Genomic DNA, 21,070 nt, shown 5'->3' on the forward strand with positions numbered 1-21,070 from the left:
ATTAAGAGAAATGAGAAAGTTGAGAATAGGGGTAGGTTTTTTCATCAGACAGGCTCAGTTTGAGGCATATTGACTTCACGATACCAATGGGACATCTAGATAGATATATTTAGCAGAGAGCTGATCACAGAATGATGGATCTAGAACTAGAAGGGACCTTAAGAAGCCATCTAATTCTTCTTGCTTATTTTAGAAATTAGGAAACTGGGGCACATCTAGGGAAAATGACTTGTCTAAGATTACACAGGTAGAACAATGCCAGAGGTAGAATTTGAATCCAGGTCCTCTGACTCAAGAGACAGTGTTCTTTACTCTTTACCCCATTACTTTCAGCCCTGATGCTTAGGAAAATTGAGGCTCTATATATATATATTTGGAAGCAATCCACTTGGAAGTGAAAGGTAATTGAAACTGGAGGAAATAAATGAAATTCTTATGGGATAGAGTAAAAAGGGAGAAGATAGAGGGAAATATAATTCTTAAGGTATGAGAAAAAAGAGAGTATGAGCTGGCAAAGAAGCCAAAAAGTAGTCAGACAGGTAGGATATAGAATGACAGCTTGCAGGGATGGGAGGCTCGGTATTTTAAGATGGGCTTAATTCATAAGGATCTTGAAAACATGTCCTGGCTATATATATGGAGGAAATTTAATTTTCAATGTAAAGAACAAATCTTTGTTTTCTAACTGAGCAATGACTTCAGAAAATGTCCCCAAGCAAAAGTTCACTAAGCACTCCACCCTTTCCACATTCAGCTTGTATAGACTTGTTTGGGAGGTGCATTTTAAGAAAAAAGCTGATATTTTTTTGCTTCAGCCCTTTTAAAGAAGAAATTACCTGTTCTTTGCCAAAAGCATACCTTCCAGAAGCCTATTACCAAGGGGAAAACAGAAGAAATGTTTATCACAGTCATCCAGCTTTTTTTAAGCATCTACCATATCCCAAGTACTACAATAAACCCTTAGGTTACAAAGACAAAAATTAAATATTCTATGGGCCTCAAAAAAAATTACATTCTAATGGGGAACCAATATCCATATATAGTATATATGTATATATATATGTACATATGGAACTTATATTTTAAAATGTAAGATAGTTGTGGGAAAGAGAGCACTAATAGCTGAGGGGATCAGGAATGATTTCACGTAGGATGGTGCTTGAAATAAATCTTGAGAGAAGAGATTCCAAGAGGTAGAGGCCAAGAGGGAGTAAATTATAGTATATGAAAGTATGGGGGACAGTGTGCCAGACATGGAATCAGTCAAAAGACCTGAGTATTAATCCTATCTCAGATAAGTATTTTCTTTGTAGTCATAGGCAAGACATTTACTACACAGAACCTTGATTTCCTCTTTTGTAAAATGGGTAAAGTGATATTTTACATGACCTGTCTCAGAATTATTCTGAAGGAAGTGCACTATGTAAATAGGAGCTATTGTTTTGTTGTATTTGTTCACTTATTTCAGTTATGTCCAACTCACTGTCACCACATTTGGGGTTTTCTTGGCAAAGATACTGAAATAGCTTGCCATTTCCTTGTCCAGCCCATTTTACAGATAAGGAAACTGAGGCAAAGAGGGTTAAGTGACTTTCACACAGCTAGTGTCTGATGCTGGCTTTGAACTTGTGTATTCTGATTCTAGGCCCAGGACTCTATTCACTGTGTCACCCAGCTGCCCCTATCATTTTTGTGATTTAGCATATAATCAAAAGGACAAGAAGAAAGCCCACAGAACGTTAGGGTAGAATCCATGTGGGGAATTTTAAGAGAAGGTATGGATGCGCATCTTTCAGGATAAGAAGGCAAAGATGGGTTGCAATCTCCATCACTGACAGGAATCAATGAATGGAGATCCCAGATTCATCAGAATAAGGAAATCTACAGAATCTACCCAGGGAGAAATAAGACAACAGCTCCGTGTGACATGGTGCAATGCTGAACAGAAGTCAATGTGTGGTGGACGGGTATGCTTCCTGGAAGAAGCAGATCTTCATCTGAGTCTTTAAACAAGTGAACAGGCAAAGAGGAGGGCATTCAGAGTGAGGAGAGGGACCCAACTGCAGCGCCAAACCTTTGCTACTCATTCGTCATGATTTCTGGGGCCAAACAAAGCAAGCCTGATTTCTCATCCATTTGCCATCCCTTTAAAGACTTGAGGACAATTCTTGTATGCTTCCTGAGTCTTCTCTTCCCCAGGCTAAATATCCTTCCTTTTTTAGGTAAATCCTCATAGGAAACAAGTCAAGGCTCTTCACCATCCTGGTAAGCGAACTGTGAACATTTTCTATCTTATCAGTGTCCTTCCTTGACTGTAGTGTCCAGAACTGAATGTTAAGCAATGAAAAAGCACTGCCAACAACTGGAAAATGAAGGCTGTTGTAATACCTCATATCGCCCTAAGTGAACCCAACTGAAAAATCGGGCTTTTCTTGGACTGTAATATGAATACAGTCTCTTATGCAGATTTAACTGCTTGTGCTCTTTATTTTCTTTGACAGCATTATGATCTTTAAAAATACGAATAATCTCCTTATTTATGTAGGAACAGGGACAGCTGTGGTTTAGTGAGATAAGGAACTTCTCTCAAGGAAACTCCTTGTACCATTGCAAATCTGTAGGAGTTCTGTAGTACAGTTACATGGAGCTTTGAGAGGCTGAGGGATTTACCCAGGGTTACACAGTCAATACATGTTAGAGGTAGGATTCAAACCAGTCTCCCTGACCCTGAGGCTGGCTGTCTATCTACTACTATGCTGCCTCTTACCTTGCACATACTATGTCTTCACTACTACATGTTTGTGAAATCTGATACCAGCCTCCAAAGTTATTAAGATGTATGATCACTAAAAAAAATTGTTTTCAAAGATGTATGATTACTGTGAAGGGGAACTTTTTCAAGGTCAGCAATTTCTGAGTATGAAGCACTCTTTCCCAACAGGGTACATGGAACCCTTCCAGTTAGTGATTCTGTAACACAAAGATGGATTAAGGACTAAATAGCCATTTATTCATATCACTAAGCACAACAAAACATACAGTATCATTGTTTTTTTTTAAACTCTGTCCTCCTTAAAGTTTTATTATATACATACTATCTGGTTCCTAAGATTCATGTTTCTCTAAATTCTCTAAAGCATTGAGAATGATATTCTAAGTATAAATAAGTTAAGATTTATTATTCTGTATATAACACCTACAAAGCAGTAGAGAAAAATAAAGAAAGATGTCTATTATAAGTTTATAGTTTAACAGAGAAAATAGAACTCACAACCCATCTCCTACAGGATAAATATATAAGCAGGACTATGACCGTTGGTATTTGTTCCCTCTAGATTTGAGGATGCTGAAGCATTTGGATCTAGGTAATGATGCCTCGTTCCAGAAAGTTATTTAGACTTCTGAAGAATAGAGAAGGATATGGGTTATTAGAGAAATAACAGTGACATCATCTAGTTGAACCTGTTTCCTCATTTGAAAAACAAGGGAATTAAATTCGATGTTTTAAGGGTCCTTCCAGTTAAAAACATCTTTTTGATGGAAACTCTCGCTAACCAGATAAGCTCCCTTAGTTGATTTCTATCAAGCTGATTTTTTCCACTTTTTAATGGTAATAATACTTTTGCAGGGAATTCCATAATTTCAAATTTTTTAGTTATACTCTCTTCTTTTCCACCAAATTCTTACTGTTCATCTTCACTTTTATTTGAACATTTATTCATATTCTTTGTAATTTGATCTTTGAAGAAATCCAAATTGTTCAAATCTTTGCAACATTTTTTGTGAGCTCTATAAATAAAAAGAAGCAAAAATAAGGCCATATCTAATGTAGTTTCTAGTCAGTGCAATATTGTTGATAGGAAGATGACATTTGTGTTGAAGGCTTACTGCTGATATGACCAGTTTTCTTTATCTGCTAACCTTGCCAAATTGGCAGTTTTTCTCACTTTTATCAGATGGATGAGTATTTGTCCAAGTCTTTTGAAGCAGAATTAAAATAGGATTACTTCCATTCATGTCTTAAGACCTCTCCACCCCACTCCCTCAACACATAATATGATGGGTCCAGTAGTTCATAATTTGAGGTTTTTCAAGCACTAGGCAATTGAACTCAATTATTTCTAATATTTTTTATCTAGTTTATTTCATTCATCTACTTTCCTGTTTTTTAACCTGTACCAAATGGTTTTATTACTTTATTAAAGAGTTTGAAGTGCTTACATATTACCCTTCATTTTTACCTTTTCCCCATTCATTTAATACATTAGCTCTTTTGTTCTTTCAAATTAATTTTGTTAGTGTCTAGTCTGGTATAATTTTTCTTTAGCAGTTCAATTGGCATAGTATTAACTTTGAGAGTACTGCCATTTTTATTATGCTAGCATGGCCCATTAAATATATATTATTATTGAGTATATTTTGGTAGATGAACTCTAAAAATGTTATGTATTTTTAAAGTTATTTTGAAAGAGACTTCCCTTTTGTGAAAGGGAATTTTTAATTCCCTTTGTTTATTTTAAGTTAATCAAGAACTTAGAGCCCCCTGGCCAGTGCTAGACAAATTAAGGAACTATGATTGGTTCCTGAGATGTGACCATGGGAGAACTGCTGGGTGGAGAAAAGTGCTTATAAGGTGAGACCCAACAGGAAATCAGGCATTCCCATTTCAGATTCTCACTTTGGATGTAACTTCTGGTTCTGGCTACCTGATTTGAACTCTGGATTCTGGTGGACATTCAGATTCTGCATTGTTGTCTCTTGCTGAAGAGACTACCCTGACTCCTGGTTAGAAATTGGGACCTGAAGGAGCCTTTGTCAGAGTTGAGCCAGATTCCCCTTGATTGGCAATTATAGGGTATTTAGCTAGGGAATATTTTGTACCTCCTTCCTACATTTCCCTCTCTTTACTATCTCTACTTTGCTGTAATAAAGCTACTAAAGCTACTAACAGCCTCATGACTTAAAAAGTTAATTGTTATAAACAGTGACCACAACAACTTTTTATAACTCAATTTGAACAAAACCAATTTTAACTCTTACATTTTCAATTATTGACTTTGGTTACTGTTATAAAATATAACTGTTGTTGATTTCTATAGATTTTATAGCATGCAATTTTGCTGAAGCTATTGTCTCAGTTTCCTTGTTGTTTCTCTCAGATTTTCTAAAAACGAGTTCACCAGCATATAAAGATAATTTCCCTCCATGTTGTTTGAGGAGTTGAAACCAGAGTAACGGACACAAAGTGGAGTGAGGAATAATAATAGGGAAAGGCTTTATTTTTCACTAGTATTTACTGGGAGAGCTTCTAGTATTTCCTATTGCATGGAATTCTTGCTTTTAGCTTTGTTATTATTCAGTTGTAACCAACTCTTTATCACCCTATTGGCCATACTGTCCAGAGGCTTTTCTTGGTAAAGGAATGTTCTGTTATTTCCTTCTCCAGTGGAATTAAACTTTTAGCTTTAGGTAGATTTTTTTTGGCCTTGCTTTTAAAAATCTCCATGTCTATACTTTGTAGGATTTTAGCATAAACGAGTGTTCCATTTTGTCAAAGGTTTTTTCTACATTTTGTTATGTTTCTACATTATCAATTTTTATTGATAAAACTGTTCTTTGAAGAACTTACCTACTTTTTTTTCAGATCTCCAGTATAATAGTAATGTAAATTATTGTCATTAGACAATATGACATATAGGCATAGTCAATAGGCATAATGACAACAAATATTTGTTGAATTGAAGTTGTTAACCTGAATGATTTAAACTGTAACTTCTATGCAATTAGGTACTCAGCCTTAATATGTATATTTCTGCCCTGGCTTCTTACATACTAAACAGGGTCATTTGGATATTTTTCATTCACTTCAAAATTAACATGTTTATTCATTTAAATTCAATAATCACATAGTATTATTCTTTTTAAGTTGTTTCAGTTATGTGAGAGCTTCATGATCCCATCTGGAATTTTCTTGGCAAAGATACTTTGCTATTTCCTTCTCCCGCTCATTTTACAGATGAGGAAACTGAGCCCCCCTTCCCCCCCAAAAATGGGTTAAATGAATTGACCAGGATCAGAACTAGGAAATGTCTGAGGCTGTATTCAACTTCTTGAGCCTAGTACTATATCCAAATGCCACCTAGCTGCTCCAATCACTGATTAAGCATCCATTGTACGCTAAGATAAAAACAAACTCATCATGTCCTTCAAAAACAGATACTTCCTTATTTCTGTTAATTCTCCTTGTTATTCCCATCTTGAAATCTTTATTCTTCCCTATCCTTTACTTTGTGCCCCCCCAATCAATTTTTTTCTTGACTCTACTTTTACTTATCTATTCTCACTAAAATCATTCTAGCTTATGCTTGAATCACTGTGGTAATTTCCCCAAGTTTTCCTGCCTCCAATTTATCCTCTAGAAAGTTTTCCTGCCTCCAATTTATCCTCTAGACTGTAAACTCTTCAAGGGGAAAGGACCATAACATTAATATTTATGTCCTTAAAGTGCCTAGCACAGTGCTTTAAACATAAGTGCTCATTAAATATTTGCTGAATTATTTACATTATTCCCTTTATCAGTAACCACCACTGGTTCCCTGCTCTTTTGCAAGATAAAGTCTACCCTTTTTAGCTTGTTATTTTATTTGAGGCCTACAGCCTGGCCTCAAACTACTTTTCCACCTCTGTCTTCCAAGGCTCCCAAATATGCACAAACCCTCACTTTAGCTGGTGACTATCTCATGACCCTTCCTTTTTACATCATTGTCTATATTCCACGTGGAATTCAGGGCAACATGTTTAGTTACTTTTGATGAGCAATTAAAGAGTTTAGGTCTTATCATGGGATATATGCTTATGAGCATTGCAAATCCTACTTTGTGGAATTGCAGAATTCCAAGGCTGAAGATATTTTAAGGGATCACCTAGGTACTTGTAAATACTTCTCAAATAACTAAAACTTCTTTCATGCAATACTATCCCACCTATTCAAATTCAAAAAATTGTAAATATCTGAGTTAAGGGCTGAGAAATATATAAAGTTCAATAAGTCATATTTACTGGGTTTTGGAAGTTTATGGACTAGGGGTGAGGAATAATTATCTGCATAACACAAATTAGAACAGGCATAAGTGCATTAGTATGTTATACAGTGCCTTACAAGGTCAGAGGAACCCATGGTTCATTTTGGCCGAAGGAAACCCACCCCAAAACTTATGTTGGAGAAGTCCCCAAAGGAGGAAGATTCTGTGAATTTCCTTTATCACCCATTCTAATATTTTAAAAAATCCTTGATTCCAGTCAAATTCAATACAATCCAATAAACATTCATTAAGCACTTTCCTGAAATTTAAGGAGATAGAGAATAAAAATTTCTCTAATATAAGGTTGCTATCCTCATGGATTTTATAAGAAATCCTTTATCATGTCTAATTTTTTGCATTTACTTCTTTGAATTGTATGCAGATAGATATCAGACTGAAACCTCACCAGACTTCAAGCATCTTGTATCCATTTCAAGCCCTAGGAAAAGAAGGTCAGGATCTGAATTAAACTTTGCACCTCCCTCAGTATAATGATCTTTACTCCTTAGGCCAGTTCATTCTAGTACTTCTTACACTGGTCCTTAACACTTAATAAATTTTTGAAGTCAGATGAACATTGCTTCCTTTATGCAAACTAGGTGTTCTGGGGGAGCTGCCAGTATGCTCCCTTGGTAACTTATTTCTGCTATTCCTGTGGGAGTAATTCATTAATTATCCAAAGGCTCTAAGTATACACAACTAGTGATTTTCTGCTTCTGCCCCACCCTGGTTCAGATGCATGTGGTTAGGAAAATGTAGTTCAACCTGTCTCTTACCTCCTCCATCTGACTCTTGTCACTTAGAAGCATCCATTTTCTGGAGAGTTCTAAGGAAGATCCTGGAATCCGAAATTATACATTTGGGACCCTTGCTTAAGTCAGGCAATGCAGAAATCTACCAGGAAGGTTGCTGGGGTTCATGCAATGGTATAGGATTCACTTAATTGCCATCATTCTAATTGCACACATTCTCATTCCATTCTCCAATTTCCACTTTAAATGGTTTTACGTTTAATTCTTCTGTCAACCACTTATCCCTCCTCAAAATACAGACAGTTGTCTAGCTTTGTTTAGGATACTGTATAGGATGGTGCTCAGGTGAATTATTGTAATTTGGGACAATTGGTGGGAAGTGATGGAAGCTCTTTTAGATTTACATTATTAAGCGCAGGAGGGGCTGGATTTCTGATTTCTTTGTTAGAGATAACCTTCTACCAATACAAATTGCTGGAACTCTGATGTTCAGTATATCCTTTAAGTACAATTTTGCAAAAGCTAAAAACAAGATCCAAACCTCACGAAAGGGATGGGGTATACAATTTTTTTTAAAGGGATGGGGTCTCCTATTCACATTCTCTGGGCTCACACTGGTTTTGAAAACCGGTTTATCAACACCAATAAAGGCAAATTACTGTCTTCAGTGACTTGCCCAGGGTCACAAACGAGTGGCACGGGTCTGGCATGGGTCGGGAGATGGTGCTTCCCGGCTCCTAGGCCGGCCCTTCCCTATCCTCTGCCAGGGGGTCTTCCAAGATTAAAGAAGTAAACCTACCCCAGACGGTTACAAAACAAAAATAAAACAGCACATTTAGCCCCCTTAGCTAAAGGGGATAGGGAAGAGGAAAATGAGCCCCTTGCCCCCGCCCCAGGAGAAAAACGTAAAGATGAGAAGTAAAGTGGTTCAAAGGGCGCGGGGCACGCCCAAGCCACGACCCTAACAGAATAGGGTGGCTTCGCTTGTCCACAGAGGTTTTTTGTTCAGTGGTGGTTTTGAAGTGCCGGCGGGGTACTAAAAGCCGTTGCTTCCAGCCTCGACTCCGACCAGGATTAGGAGAAGGGAAGAAGCCAGAGAGCTGGGCCAAGGCGGACCCGAGCGCACGCATTCAGCTGTATTCCCAGAGTCCGCAGGAGGAGGGGCGGAGAAGAAGCAAGCCAAGTGGGCTGGGCTTCGGGGCTAGGGGCGAAATCTGGCAGGATTCGCGAGCGGCCTCCCCAGAACAGCCAATGGCTAAGGGAGAGCTGTGGCCGGGGAGTGCTCAACCACGGGCGAAGGGAGGTGGAGGAGGCGCGGTCGGCCGGGGACCTCAGCCTCCCCGTCTTCCAGCGGCGCGTCAGAGGTCGGGAGCGTGCGTGCGCCGGGAGGCGGGACTAGAGGGCAAGGGCTCCTTATTCATTTCCCCTTTTCTTGGCGGGGGCAGGGTAATAAAGAGAGATCGCGGGAGGCTGGGCCCCACCCAGCTGCTGGGGGGTGGTGGTGGGGGGAAGGCCGGAAAAGACCTTGAGATCACGTGCCAGCGGCAGGCGTCCCCTCCTGGTACCCGGGTCTTTTAACCCAAGCCAAAGTGGTTTGTGTGCCCAAGGCGCGGCCTCCATCAAATCGCTCCAAAGTAGGTGCTAGGCCATTTCCTAGTTGTTAATTTCAGCCCAAGGGGGCTGGGCAAGTTCCTAATTATGAAACCGACCCGGTGGGGAGGTGGACCTAGCAGGTTTGTGGTCGGAGGATAACTCTTTAAAAAAGTCTCTGAAGCATAAGATTTGGATGAGCAGGCCTCAAGGGTACAAGGCTTGATGGGGGATACAGCCAAGCTGTTAAATTATGTTGGTTTCAGTAATTTAGAAATACTATTTTAAGATGCAATACGTTCAAAAGGGAGAAGTCAAATGACGATTCCGGGGCTCACAGGCTGACTCAGCTACTTAAAGACCGTGATCCTTGGTGTAAAATGAGGGGGCTGGCAAGATGGCCTCTGTAGCATGGCTGCTTCCGGCTGTAGATCTGTGATCCTATGAGGTCACAAAAAATCTCTGAGCCTCAGGCTTCTCATCTGCAAATTGAGACTTCCCTTCTGAGGTCTGTTCCACCTCTATAATTGTGATCCTGTAAATTAACCAAATTCCCAACTCCACTTCCATCCCATAGTTTCTTATTTTTGTTTTATGCATCCAGGTTGCATTATTATCGGCGATCCTGAACTATTCAGGGTTAATTGGAATTGATAATCCAGTTTTCAAATGCAGCCGGAGTCCAGAGAATGTGAAGAGGAGACCCCATCCCTTTTGTGGGGTTTGGATCCTGTGTTTTTAGCCTTTGCAAAATTGTATGTGAAGGATATCCTGAACATCAAAGAGTCCCAGCAAGCTCCAGGTATGTCGTTTTCGAGGACAGTTGGCACAACCAGCCCTTTACCCGGCTGCAAGGGTGATTCCAAGTCTTATTGTCAACATGAAGTTTGCTAAGTGCTTACTTGGGTACTTGGCAAAGCATAGAGATATTTTGAAAATGTTGCAATGGTTCCTGGGTGCCTGTGAAGATGGCTAGCACTTTTTACCCAGCTCAGGAGCAAATTAAACTTATTTTTGTTTATTTAGAGACCTGTAAAACAACACAAGAGAATTGTTTTTTAAGGAGGGAACCTTGCCTGTACTTTGTAGTCTGATCAGATTTTTAGTTGTCTAAATTTCCATTTGGCTTCCTTTCCACTTGCCCTTTTCTTTCTCTTAGTATTTGCTGGCTCTCTTTAACTTGGAGGTTTCCACAGAAGTTATCAAAGATGGGATAATAGCTCACATTTCTACAGCACAATTAGCCTGTGATTAGATTTTGTCTGTTTCATAGATGAAGTAATGGCCCCAGAGGGGTGCAAGTAGGTTTGTCCCAACCTGCATAATTAGTCATTGGTTAAACCGGAAGGAGACCCAGCTCTTGTGCTTCTGAGTCAATGTTCATATCCATACTACCTCATATCTGCCTACCAGCAAATAAATAGGTGTTTAGGGGCAAGATTGATCAGTGAACATGAGTATAAGAATTCTTTTCCTTCCAGTGGAAGATTTCTGCCATGTCAGAATCTCACCAAGAATATTTGTTTCCCAACTTATATGTTCTGTTGTATTTATTTTAAGAAGTGGGACCCAAGCTGGAAGCCTACTTATAGCTCTGGTGGTTTCAAAGGCAGGTTTATCCTAGGGTTGGGTTTTGCCATTTTGGTGAGGCAGTAATAATGCTATAAAATAAATGCCATGTACAGTAGTGCTTTAATGTCTGAAAACCTCCTGGCTCTGGTCCTGGCTCTCAATCCACTGAGCCACCCAGCTTCCCCCATCACATAATATATTTAATTTAAGCCATCAGATAAGTACTATAGAGGTTGCCATTCCCATTTTATAGATAGAACTGAGGTTCAGAAAAGTTAACTGATTTGCCCATCCATGATCACACATCTGAGGCTAGACTTGAATCCAGATCTTCCTGACTCAACTCCTACACTCTATCCACTAGATTAACTTTAGGTATTCAACAGAATGTAAGAATCCTTGAGAGTAAGCTGGGTGGTGAGGTTGGTAAAATTCCACCCAAGTTCAAATCCAGCCTCAGATATCTTAAAACTCTGTGACCTTGAGCAAGTCATTTAACCTCAGTTTGCCCCCAATTCCTCATCTGTAAAATAGGGAGAATAATAGCACCTACCTCCCCTGGTTGTTGTGAGGAACAAATGAGATCAGCTATAAAGTGCTTATACCAGTGCCAGGCACTTATTAAGCAATATATAAATGTTAGCTGCTATATTTTTATCCCTAGTAGAGTCTAGCACATTGCTTGGCACATAGGTGCCTACTAAATGCTTTTTTATGGCCTAGGTCTATATACCCATAACATTTAGATAGCCTCTTACGTTCTAATTTTCACTATACCATACCTAATTATTGTTGGAAATGGTATTTTTTTTTTGCTTGTTTCCTGTTGGAAGACAGCCAGTCTCCCCCACAGGCATCTGTTTTCCAGAACAGTCTTGGATTCTTCATAGCTCATCTCCTTAGGAAGAAGCTAAATCATACCAAATGCCACCCATATGGAAAAAGACCCATTGTAGATGTGCTAGGCTGGGAGATGGGGGGAGGATGACAAAAATCTTAGAATTATAAATCTGTTGCTAACTTTTGTTTAAAGTCTAAACATTGCTTAAGATCAATAATGCACTCTGATCTCTTATAAAAGGTGCTATTTGGTATTTAACTAACTAGAAATAACATTTCCTTAAAAAAAAATCAAGGCCATGTACCAGGAAGTTTTTCCACTCAGGATCCCTGTTGAGGCCCAAGGAATGTGACAGCTACTCCAGACGCCTGGAGTGAAGCAGTCTTCTTTTGGCTCCAGAGGGCTGGCTAAGATGACACAATTCATATTTTTTTTTGTAAGAGGAAGTATTCCAAGAAACAGTGACTAACGTTCAGAAGAAACACTGGCAGATACAGATCGACCCAAGACTTCCCTTGGTTACTTTTTGTTGTTAGGCCATTTTTTTATACTTTCCCAAATACTGTATGTCTGTGTTATAGAATAGTTTATTGATATTTTTAGGATTCATACATTAAAGTTGTACATTTTGATTTCTTCAAGTTAATCAAAGTCAATAAAGTAAACTTCATATTTTTCTTTTGGTATTAGTCTCAACCACCTTAAATTAATTTCTAACTTATGGAAAAGTCCTTGTTTGAATTACTTCATTTTTTTTTTCTTGGTCTCTGACATTCCCCAAGTGGCAGAAGTGGGGCAGTGGGAAAAATATTGCATTTGAATTCAGAAAACCTGGGTTAAAACCCCAATTCTGCCATTTTCACCCGAGTGATCTTAGACAAATGAATTCCCCTCTCTGGGCCTCAGGACCTCTTCTCTAAAATGAGGGTATAGGACCAGATGATTTCTGAGTTTCCTACCAACTCTGAATCTAATCTTTAAGGCTGGATTTTGAATACTTAACTATGTGATAGCATAGGAGAAAAATGTCATTGATGGTACATTGCCAATATAATTTATTTCATGCTTGATATATGAAAGATGAAACCCTGCCATCCTGGTTACTTCTTTTGCAGGTGTATTTTTTTACAATGGACACCCAATAAAACAAGTGGATATTTTGGGAACAGTAGTTGGAGTGAAAGAGAAAGAGTCATTTTATAGCTATGGAGGTAAGATCAGTTCTCTTCCCTTGTCTTTTTGTGACAGTTGTACCTCCACTTGGCCAGACCAAATGGGGAATGGACGTGTGCTGGGCTTTGTGAGAGAGACCTCTTGGGAGTTATTCTCTTCAAACTGGGGAAAGTAAGGCACAAATTAGAATAAACATGGATATCAGCAACGAGTGGTGACAGTTTAGAAATGACATGCATAGACTTTGAAAAGAAGTTAGAGAACACGAGCTATTTAATGTCAGGGTAGGTAGGCCTTCCTGCTTACATCCTTAGCCACTGAAGATATTACAGCATTTATGAAAATTAATCCTAATGAAGACCCTGAGGAATCATGAAAAGGTTAACTTATGTTCAGTATGGTCTCCTTAAGAAGGAAGGGAAGGGGGGGGGGAGAACATAAATCATATAACAATGGGAAAATATTCTAAATTAATTAAATAAAAATTTTCAATTTAAAAAAGAAGGCAGGGAAGGAGGGGCAGTATATTTTATTATTATTTTTAAAAAATATTTACCTGTCTCAGATTCAATACTGAGTATCTGTTCCAAGGCAGAAGAGTGTTTAGGGCTAGGCAGTTGGGTTTAATTTAAATGACTTACTCAGGGTCACATGGTTAGGAAGTGTGTGAGGCCATATTTGAACCCAGGATCTCCTGTCTCCAGACCTGGCTTCCTGTCCATGGAATCACTTAGTTGTCCCAACCATTGTATTATGGAAATTTTTTTTCCACAGAAAATTCCTAGTTTCAAATTTTTTAAAGTTCTAGTGCATTTAAAGAAATAAAACTTCTGGGTAAGACCAGTGGCCCCAAAGTACTCTGTAAGCTACAATGTGCCATATAAATGAGTTGTTATTACAGTCATGATGATGATCAATGAGGCATCCTACCAAAACACGGTAGTGGCTAGATATGCTTATCACAGAGGTGGAAGAGCCTACTGTTGTTGGTGTATCAAAGGAGTTGGGAGTTTTCTGTGGGGAACTTGACTTTTGATTTAAGGTTCCAGAAGGCTGGACAAGTGGCCTCATTTTTAGTCTTCTGGTGTGTGTCTGTGTGTGGTATACTGTTCATATTTTGCTTTGTCTGGGAATTGATAGAAGGATCCAGGTCATAAGAGTTTGTAGTATCTTTCAGTGGCAATAAATAAAAAAGATAAAATATTACGCCAGGTATCTTTGACATAGATTCGATTTACTAGCTGGCGATTGCTTTATACTTTCGAGGTGTGGGTGTTCAGAATTTTTCCCATGCCCTTTGCCTCTTCTCATTGTCTTTATTTGTGCTCTAGAATAGATTGTCTTGTCAGGCATTCTCTACTGAGACTTTTCTTGGCCAGGGTTCTCTTTTTAATGTTATATAGTTGTATACCTATAGGGAAAAAAAGCATGCAAGACCCCCTCGGTTTTTGCCAGCTTGCTCATTTGGACAGGCCTTTAAGGCCTACTTTGTGCCCAGCCCCAAGTCAGAGGTTCTGTAGGAAAACGAGAGAAGCATGCGCCAATTCCTTGCCCCCCCCCCCCCCCCGGAGCTCCTAGAGAAAACGAAGAATCTCCCCGTTTCTGTAGTGGGTGTTTTCTAACAGTTGTGATTTGCATTGAAGTGATTTTTCTCTTTGAAATACTCCATTTTTTCCCCGTTAGTCACTCCAAAGGAAAGGTCAGTAGCATTTGTTTTGTAGTTTTCTTTTTAAGTCCAGCGGACTGAGAGCATTAAGGTGCCAATTCTGACCTTAGCCTTGCTAATTGATCCTGACTTTTATAGAAAACTGTAGACATTCTCTTTCAATCCTCCTAACCACCCTGTAAGGTCTGTGGTAGAAATAGTATATCCAATTTTAGATGATGAAACTGAAGCTCAGAGAAGCAAAGGAACTTGTTTGAGGTCCTATAACAAGCCACTGCAGACCCAGAATTTGAACCCAGGGCCTTTGACTTGCATTCTTTCTATATTGTACTGTAACTCTGTCTGTGGACAGTCAGCTGGAAGAGCAAGAGGGATCTTTAAAAAGAATCATTACATGTCCCTGAACAACTTACAGGGATCCAGGAGAAAAAAACACCATTCATAAGCAAAGGATAAACTATGGGAGTGGAAACACCGAGAAAAAGCAACTGCCTGAATACAGAGGTTGAGGGGACATGACAGAGGAGAGACTCTAAATGAACACTCTAATGCAAATATTATCAACAAAGCAATGGGTTCAAATCAAGAAAACATCTAATGCCCAGTGGACTTACGCGTCGGCTATGGGGGGTGGGGGGGGGAGGAAAAGAAAATGATCTATGTCTTTAACGAATAATGCTTGGAAATGATCAAATAAAATATATTAAAAAAAAGAAAAAAAAAGAATCATTACATAGATCTAAACAAGGATATCATCTGTCCCATAAAATAAATCAAGACCGAAGGCATTTGGGGTATTTGACTACACTTGAATAAACTTTCCCAGAATGTGAGTTTCCCAAAAGGAAAAAAAAAACAACCTTTGAGGGCTGTGTTGGGAATAGTGAAATAATTCAGAATGAAAATAACTTCCCAGCCTAATCTGTCCCGCTGACTTGAGTCAAAGCTCATTATGGCCCTGCCGTCCAGAGGCCTTATTTTAGCTTTGAGAATACCTGCCAGGCTGCCCCTCCCTGTTCTTTCCTCAGCTTTGGTCAGCCTGACTCACTCTGGAGCTATACTGGGCTGTTTCCTGCTCCTACTGTTTGACTTGTCTCTCCGCTGAAAACAAAGGGTGGCCAGGGCCAGCCTGGAGAGGAGTGGCTATTGCATCAGCCGGGAGAGTCCTGCCTCACTTAGCGCTGGGATCCTCCTCTTCTAATCCATTCAGCCACAGTGGCCTGGGGAGGCTGGAACTGAGGATCTAGGGGGAGAGGCTGAAAGGCTGGTGGCCTTTGCCATGTCCTCAGTGGACATGACTCCTACCGTGAAAACAGCCTAAAATGGCATTTTCTGTTGGAGTCTTCTTGCTTCAAGAAATTAACTTGTCTCCAGATGAAAACTTGAGAGAATTCCAGATGTATTATAAGGTACAGACGTTAGTCAACCCACAGTGACTAAGCTTGTACTCACTAGGCATTTGGCTAAGCACTGGGGATACAGAGAAAACCAGAAAAACGTGGCCCTTGCCCTCAAGGAGCTCACACTCTAATGAAGGAAGCAAAACGTTTGTCTAGGTGCTTTTGTTTGCTGATTGCAATTCTGGCCCAGCTTCTTCCTTGGTTTGTCATTCATTTTCTTTGTTCTTTATTATCACTTTGTTGAAAATTTCAAAACATCCTTTGTCAGGGGCAACTAGTTGGTTCAGTGGATTGAGAACCAGACTTAGAGATGAAGGTCCTGGGTTCAAATTTGGACTCGGGTACTTCCTAGCCATGACACCCTGGGCAAGTCATTTAACATCTATTGCCTATTACTTTTCTGCTTTGGAACCAGTTTGATCATAAGATGGAAGGTAAATTAAAAAAAAAATCAGTTTCCCCACCCAGTATGGATTGGCTTCCTCTAGATTGGCTGCTGCCATCCCAATCTGCTGTTTTCTGGGTCACAGGACCAGAATAACTCGGTGTCCTTCCACATGCAAAAGTCATGAATAAAAGGGAAAGAAAAGAGAGGTCTCTGTTTTCTGTGTTTTGATATTAGTTTGAATCCACCCTGATTTCTTTGTCCTGAAGCAAAATAACCAGCCTAACATGTTATAGCCAACCCTACAGTTGCCATGTGAGATAGTTCTAAAGACAACGTGGCCAAGCAGAGTAAACATACATTTTCAGCCCTCGCCCATGTGTTGATTTGTTTTTCTTGAAATTACTGATTTGTTCCAATGGCGCATCAGTGGGGGGAGAGCGGGGCACTTGTGGGTAGTGATAGAGATGTGAAAAAAAAAAACCCAAAAGCCGGGTCTCTAACGCGCCTATGAGAGGGGCTCTGCTTCCCTTCCACTCGCGGCCTAACCCTCCACAGTCTGGCCGCTGACCTCAGCATTCAGTTAAAGCTGCTCTTTCCCAAGGTCCCAGGGATCTCTGAATGGCTAAACCGAATGCCTCTCTTGTTCCTGAGCCGCCTCGACCAGCCTCCAGCCTCTGGGACTGGTCGTTGCTGTCCTCGATATTCCTTCCTCTCTAGGTTTCCATGACCTGCCCCACCTGCGCTCCTTCCTCTCTGAGCAGCCCTCCTCTGTCTGCTTTGCTAGGTCTTCCGTCCTCCAGGGGTGCCTACTGACCCTGGGAGGCCCCCGGAGCTCTGGGCCCTCTCCTCTTTTCTCTAAATGCTTTTGCTTGGCGATCTCACCGGCGGCCTGGAGTCAGGAAGACTCCTCTTCCTGGGTTCAAGACTGATCTCAGACTCTTACTAGCTGTGTGCCCTGGGCAAGTCACTTAACCCTGTTGGCCTCAGTTTCCTCGTTGAAAAATGAGTTGAAGAAGGAAATGGTAAACCATTCCAGTATCTTTGCCAAGAAAACCCCAAATGGGGTCACAAAGAGTCAGACATGACTGAAACCAACGACTCACCATACTGACGATTCCTACATCATCCTCAGCCCTCATCTCTCTTAACCTCCATTCCATGTCCTCAACTGCCTGTCAGACATCTTGAACTGGATGCCTATAGTTATAACTAATACTATCTAGCATTCATGTTGTACTTGTAGATTTGCAAAGCGATTTGCACAGATCGTCTTTTATCTTCAAAACTTGAGAAAGTGGGAGCTATTATCATCCCAATTTTACAGGTGGGGAAATTGAGGCAGGCAGAAGTTACATGACTTGCCAAGGTCACCCAGCTGGTAAATATCAGGTCAACTTTGGACCCAGGTCTTTCTGACTCCAGCTCCAGCACTGTATCCCGTGTTCTACCACACTGACAACAGGTCCAAAACTGAACTCCCAACTCCTCCTCCTGCCCACTTGCTAACTTTCCTATTGCTCTGGAGGGCACCATCCTCCTCCCAGTCACAAAAAGCTTGACCTCACCCTCTAGTCTTTATCTTTTCACTCCCCCCCCCCCCAATTCGATCAGTTGTGAATCATGTTGGTTCTGTCTTTTCACTTCTCTTCCGTATGCCCCCTTCTCTCCTCTGACACTGGCCCTCAGCTCCACCCCGGCCTATGGCAGTGACCTGCTGTTTGGGCTGCCCGCCCCCAGCCTCTCCAGCCTCCTCTTCACTCAGCTGCTTGATCTTCCCAGGGTGTGAACCTGGCCCTGTCACCCTCCTGCTTGGTAAACTTCTGGGGCTCCCACCATGTCCCGAGGGATTCAGACCTCTTCATAACCTGCCTCAGGCTCCTCCTCCAGCCCTTCAGCTTTTCTGCATTCCAGCAGCATTAGCCTCATCATGCACTCAACATCCTCCCATCTCCTGACTGCATTTTCACTAGCCACCCTCTCACCAGGGATCCTTTCTGGGCTCATCTCTGTCTCCTGGCTTCTTAGCCACCTTCAAGTCCCAACTGACATCACACCTACCAGGAGCCTTTCCTCATCCCCCTGAATGCTAGCGCCTTCTCTCTGTTGATTATCTACAGTCCATCTTGTTTGTATCTGTTTTGTAAAAATGTCATCTTAGGTAATGCTGAACTTGGACTGGAATTCAGTTCTGGCCTCAGACACTTACTAGCTGTGTTATTCCGGGGAAGTCACTTAACTTCTGCCTGCCTCAGTTTCCTCAACTGTAAAATAGAGTAACAATAACACCTGCCTTCTAGAGTTATTGTGAAGATTAAATGAGATAGTGTTTGTAAAGTATTTAGCACAGTTCCTGGCACAAAATAGGCCTTTAATGAGCGCTTTTTACTTTTTACTTTCTTTCTTTCACACTGGAAGTCCCTCACACTGATAAAATCATAGGTAGATCCTTCCTTTTTTTCCTTTGCATGTTAAGATACTTTGTTCTTTGATGGTTTTTAAATTCATAGTTAAAAAGAAAAAAATTTAAATCCCCTTAAAAAAAAACAAGCTTCATGTACCAAGTATTCATGGTTTCATAAATAGGGTTTTTGTTCTTTGTATTTTGGAATATTTGTTATATGATGATTCCTAAGCTTGTAATAAAGAAAATTTAAAAAATAAGGCAACCAAATTAATGATCAAATGTCAGTCTCTACCTTTTTTTTACTTTTCCCAGAATGGTACCTTGCAGGCTATCTAGTAAGGGAGTGACAGAGCTGAAGCTTGGGCCTTCTTTATTGGGCCAACATCATAAGAATTAAGATAACTTTTGGGCAGAGATGTTTCTACCCTGGAAAATGTCTGGGCTAATGTCTCAAGGTATTCTTTCTGTCGCCTATTGCCTTCTGATATGTCAGGATCATCAGATATTCTCTGCCTTTTCCAAAAAGGCTTTGCCTACTTCTCTCAACTCATTCCATCCCTTCTGTTGAACTGAGAGGGCCTGTAACAAAATATTTTTATAACTTGCGCTATTTTAATTGGAATAATGAAAGTTTGTCTATTTGTGTGTACATATATATATAAATGTGAAATAATGTGTTTATGTATTTATGAAAACAAAACTTTGTTCTTCTATAGTCATTTTCATCTAAAGAACTCAGAGTACTTTTCTCACATTCTCTGTAGTAGGTAAAGTTAGGAGTAGAAAGTATTTCAGAAAGCAGTATGGAGGCGTAAGGGCTTCAATTGGTTTCTCAAGACCCTTTTCCATCATAATGATAAGAAGACAGCACAAAACCCAAGAGTCTAGGCTGATGTTTATTCTTTTCATTGTAAGTTTAAATAATTATGCTGATATATTTTGTCTTAGCTAATTCATCTGTTTGAGCCCTTTGGATTAAGATGTACAAATTATTTTCCAGGGCATTATTTGGGAAGCAAAAATATTGAATGTCTGAGGTTAGTGGAGTACAGAAATTGTACAATTTATGTAGCTAATTTTCTAGAATGCAAAAAATCAGCAGAGTTCAAAGAGAAATATTTACCATGGGTACAAACTTTGACATGTACAGATAAGTGGTTTGTATTAGGGATCTGGTAAGAAATGTTATCTGGAGGAAGGAGAATTTGAGTAAGTGTTTTGCCCTGGAATTAAGAAATTATCTCTTGGGAAAAAATATAAATAATTTGACCTTTTTCACTGTCACTGACAAAAGCACAAAGGTATTATGATAACATGCTTACCATATGAGGAAAACCACCATCTCTGATCTGCTGTATTTACATTTCTCTTGTAGTGGATGACAGTACAGGGGTTATAAACTGTATCTGCTGGAAAAACTCACAAGATACTAAGCCATTTCCAGGTAAGATGACATTAACTGGCCACACTTATTCACCTTTGATTTAATCAATACATTTTATTTGTATAAATGAATCAAAACAGTATTTAAGCCTATATTTTCACATTAGTCTGTTGTGTTTTGTAAGCTATCAGTGACACATTTAAAACTTCTGCTACTGCTTCAAAAACTGATAATGTAGTATAGTATAACCAGTCGGGTTTGTTCACTGACATTCTCTCCATCTATTTGGGGCTCATTTCTATCAGTGCTAATGGGAATGCAGTAGAATGTTGTGAAAGTCCAGCAGTTAGGGGTCTTTGATATTTAGGACAATTACTGAGTGGGACAGAACAACTCTTCCATTTCAGCATAAGATCATGTTGATTGACCGAAGGTCTTGAAGTATCATTTACCTATATGGTAGCAAAACTAAGCTTTACAAAGTCTTGAGTTGGCATGACATCAATATCTCTGATCTGTTATGTGCTCCACATAATACCCCAGGAATTCTATTATCTATGAGTAGATAGAATATTAGCTTTTGGGGAGCATCTAAAAAATATTGCTTAGCAAATAACTTTTTATTGCTATATTTAGTTTTTACATTACCTAGATTTCCTTCTATCCCAGAAAGCTATCCATTAAAACAAACAAAAAATTTTCTAAAAGAGAAGATTGATATTTGGCAATTAGGAGATCACTGGTAACTTTGGAACAAGCAGTTTTTGTTGAATGACAAGATCAGAAGACAGACTATAGAGGGTTGTTAAGAGAATGAG

General features: G+C 39.8%; 1 protein-coding gene across 17 annotated transcripts in view; it reads left to right on the forward strand.

Moving 5' to 3' along the window:
* The first annotated feature begins 8,865 nt into the window (after positions 1-8,865).
* STN1 (STN1 subunit of CST complex) overlaps positions 8,866-21,070 on the forward strand; it is a 60,732-nt gene continuing 48,527 nt past the window's right edge. For 5 of the 17 annotated variants that reach the window (XR_008913389.1, XR_460414.2, XR_008913388.1 and 2 more), the window contains exons 1-4: positions 9,287-9,468; positions 10,029-10,226; positions 12,953-13,048; positions 20,244-20,312. Coding sequence is in view for 13 of the 17 variants with exons in the window: in XM_007479079.3 (XP_007479141.1) it covers positions 10,094-10,226; positions 12,953-13,048; positions 20,244-20,312 (298 nt within the window). In the remaining 4 variants the exon portion in view is untranslated. Of the gene's footprint in view, positions 9,933-10,028; positions 10,227-12,952; positions 13,049-20,243; positions 20,313-21,070 lie in introns of all 17 variants that reach the window. The other 12 variants (XM_056804491.1, XM_056804447.1, XM_056804459.1 and 9 more) reach the window with 6 other exon arrangements.

This window comes from Monodelphis domestica, chromosome 1 (assembly GCF_027887165.1).
Source record: "Monodelphis domestica isolate mMonDom1 chromosome 1, mMonDom1.pri, whole genome shotgun sequence".
In the NCBI taxonomy this organism is placed as follows: Eukaryota; Metazoa; Chordata; class Mammalia; order Didelphimorphia; family Didelphidae; genus Monodelphis; species Monodelphis domestica.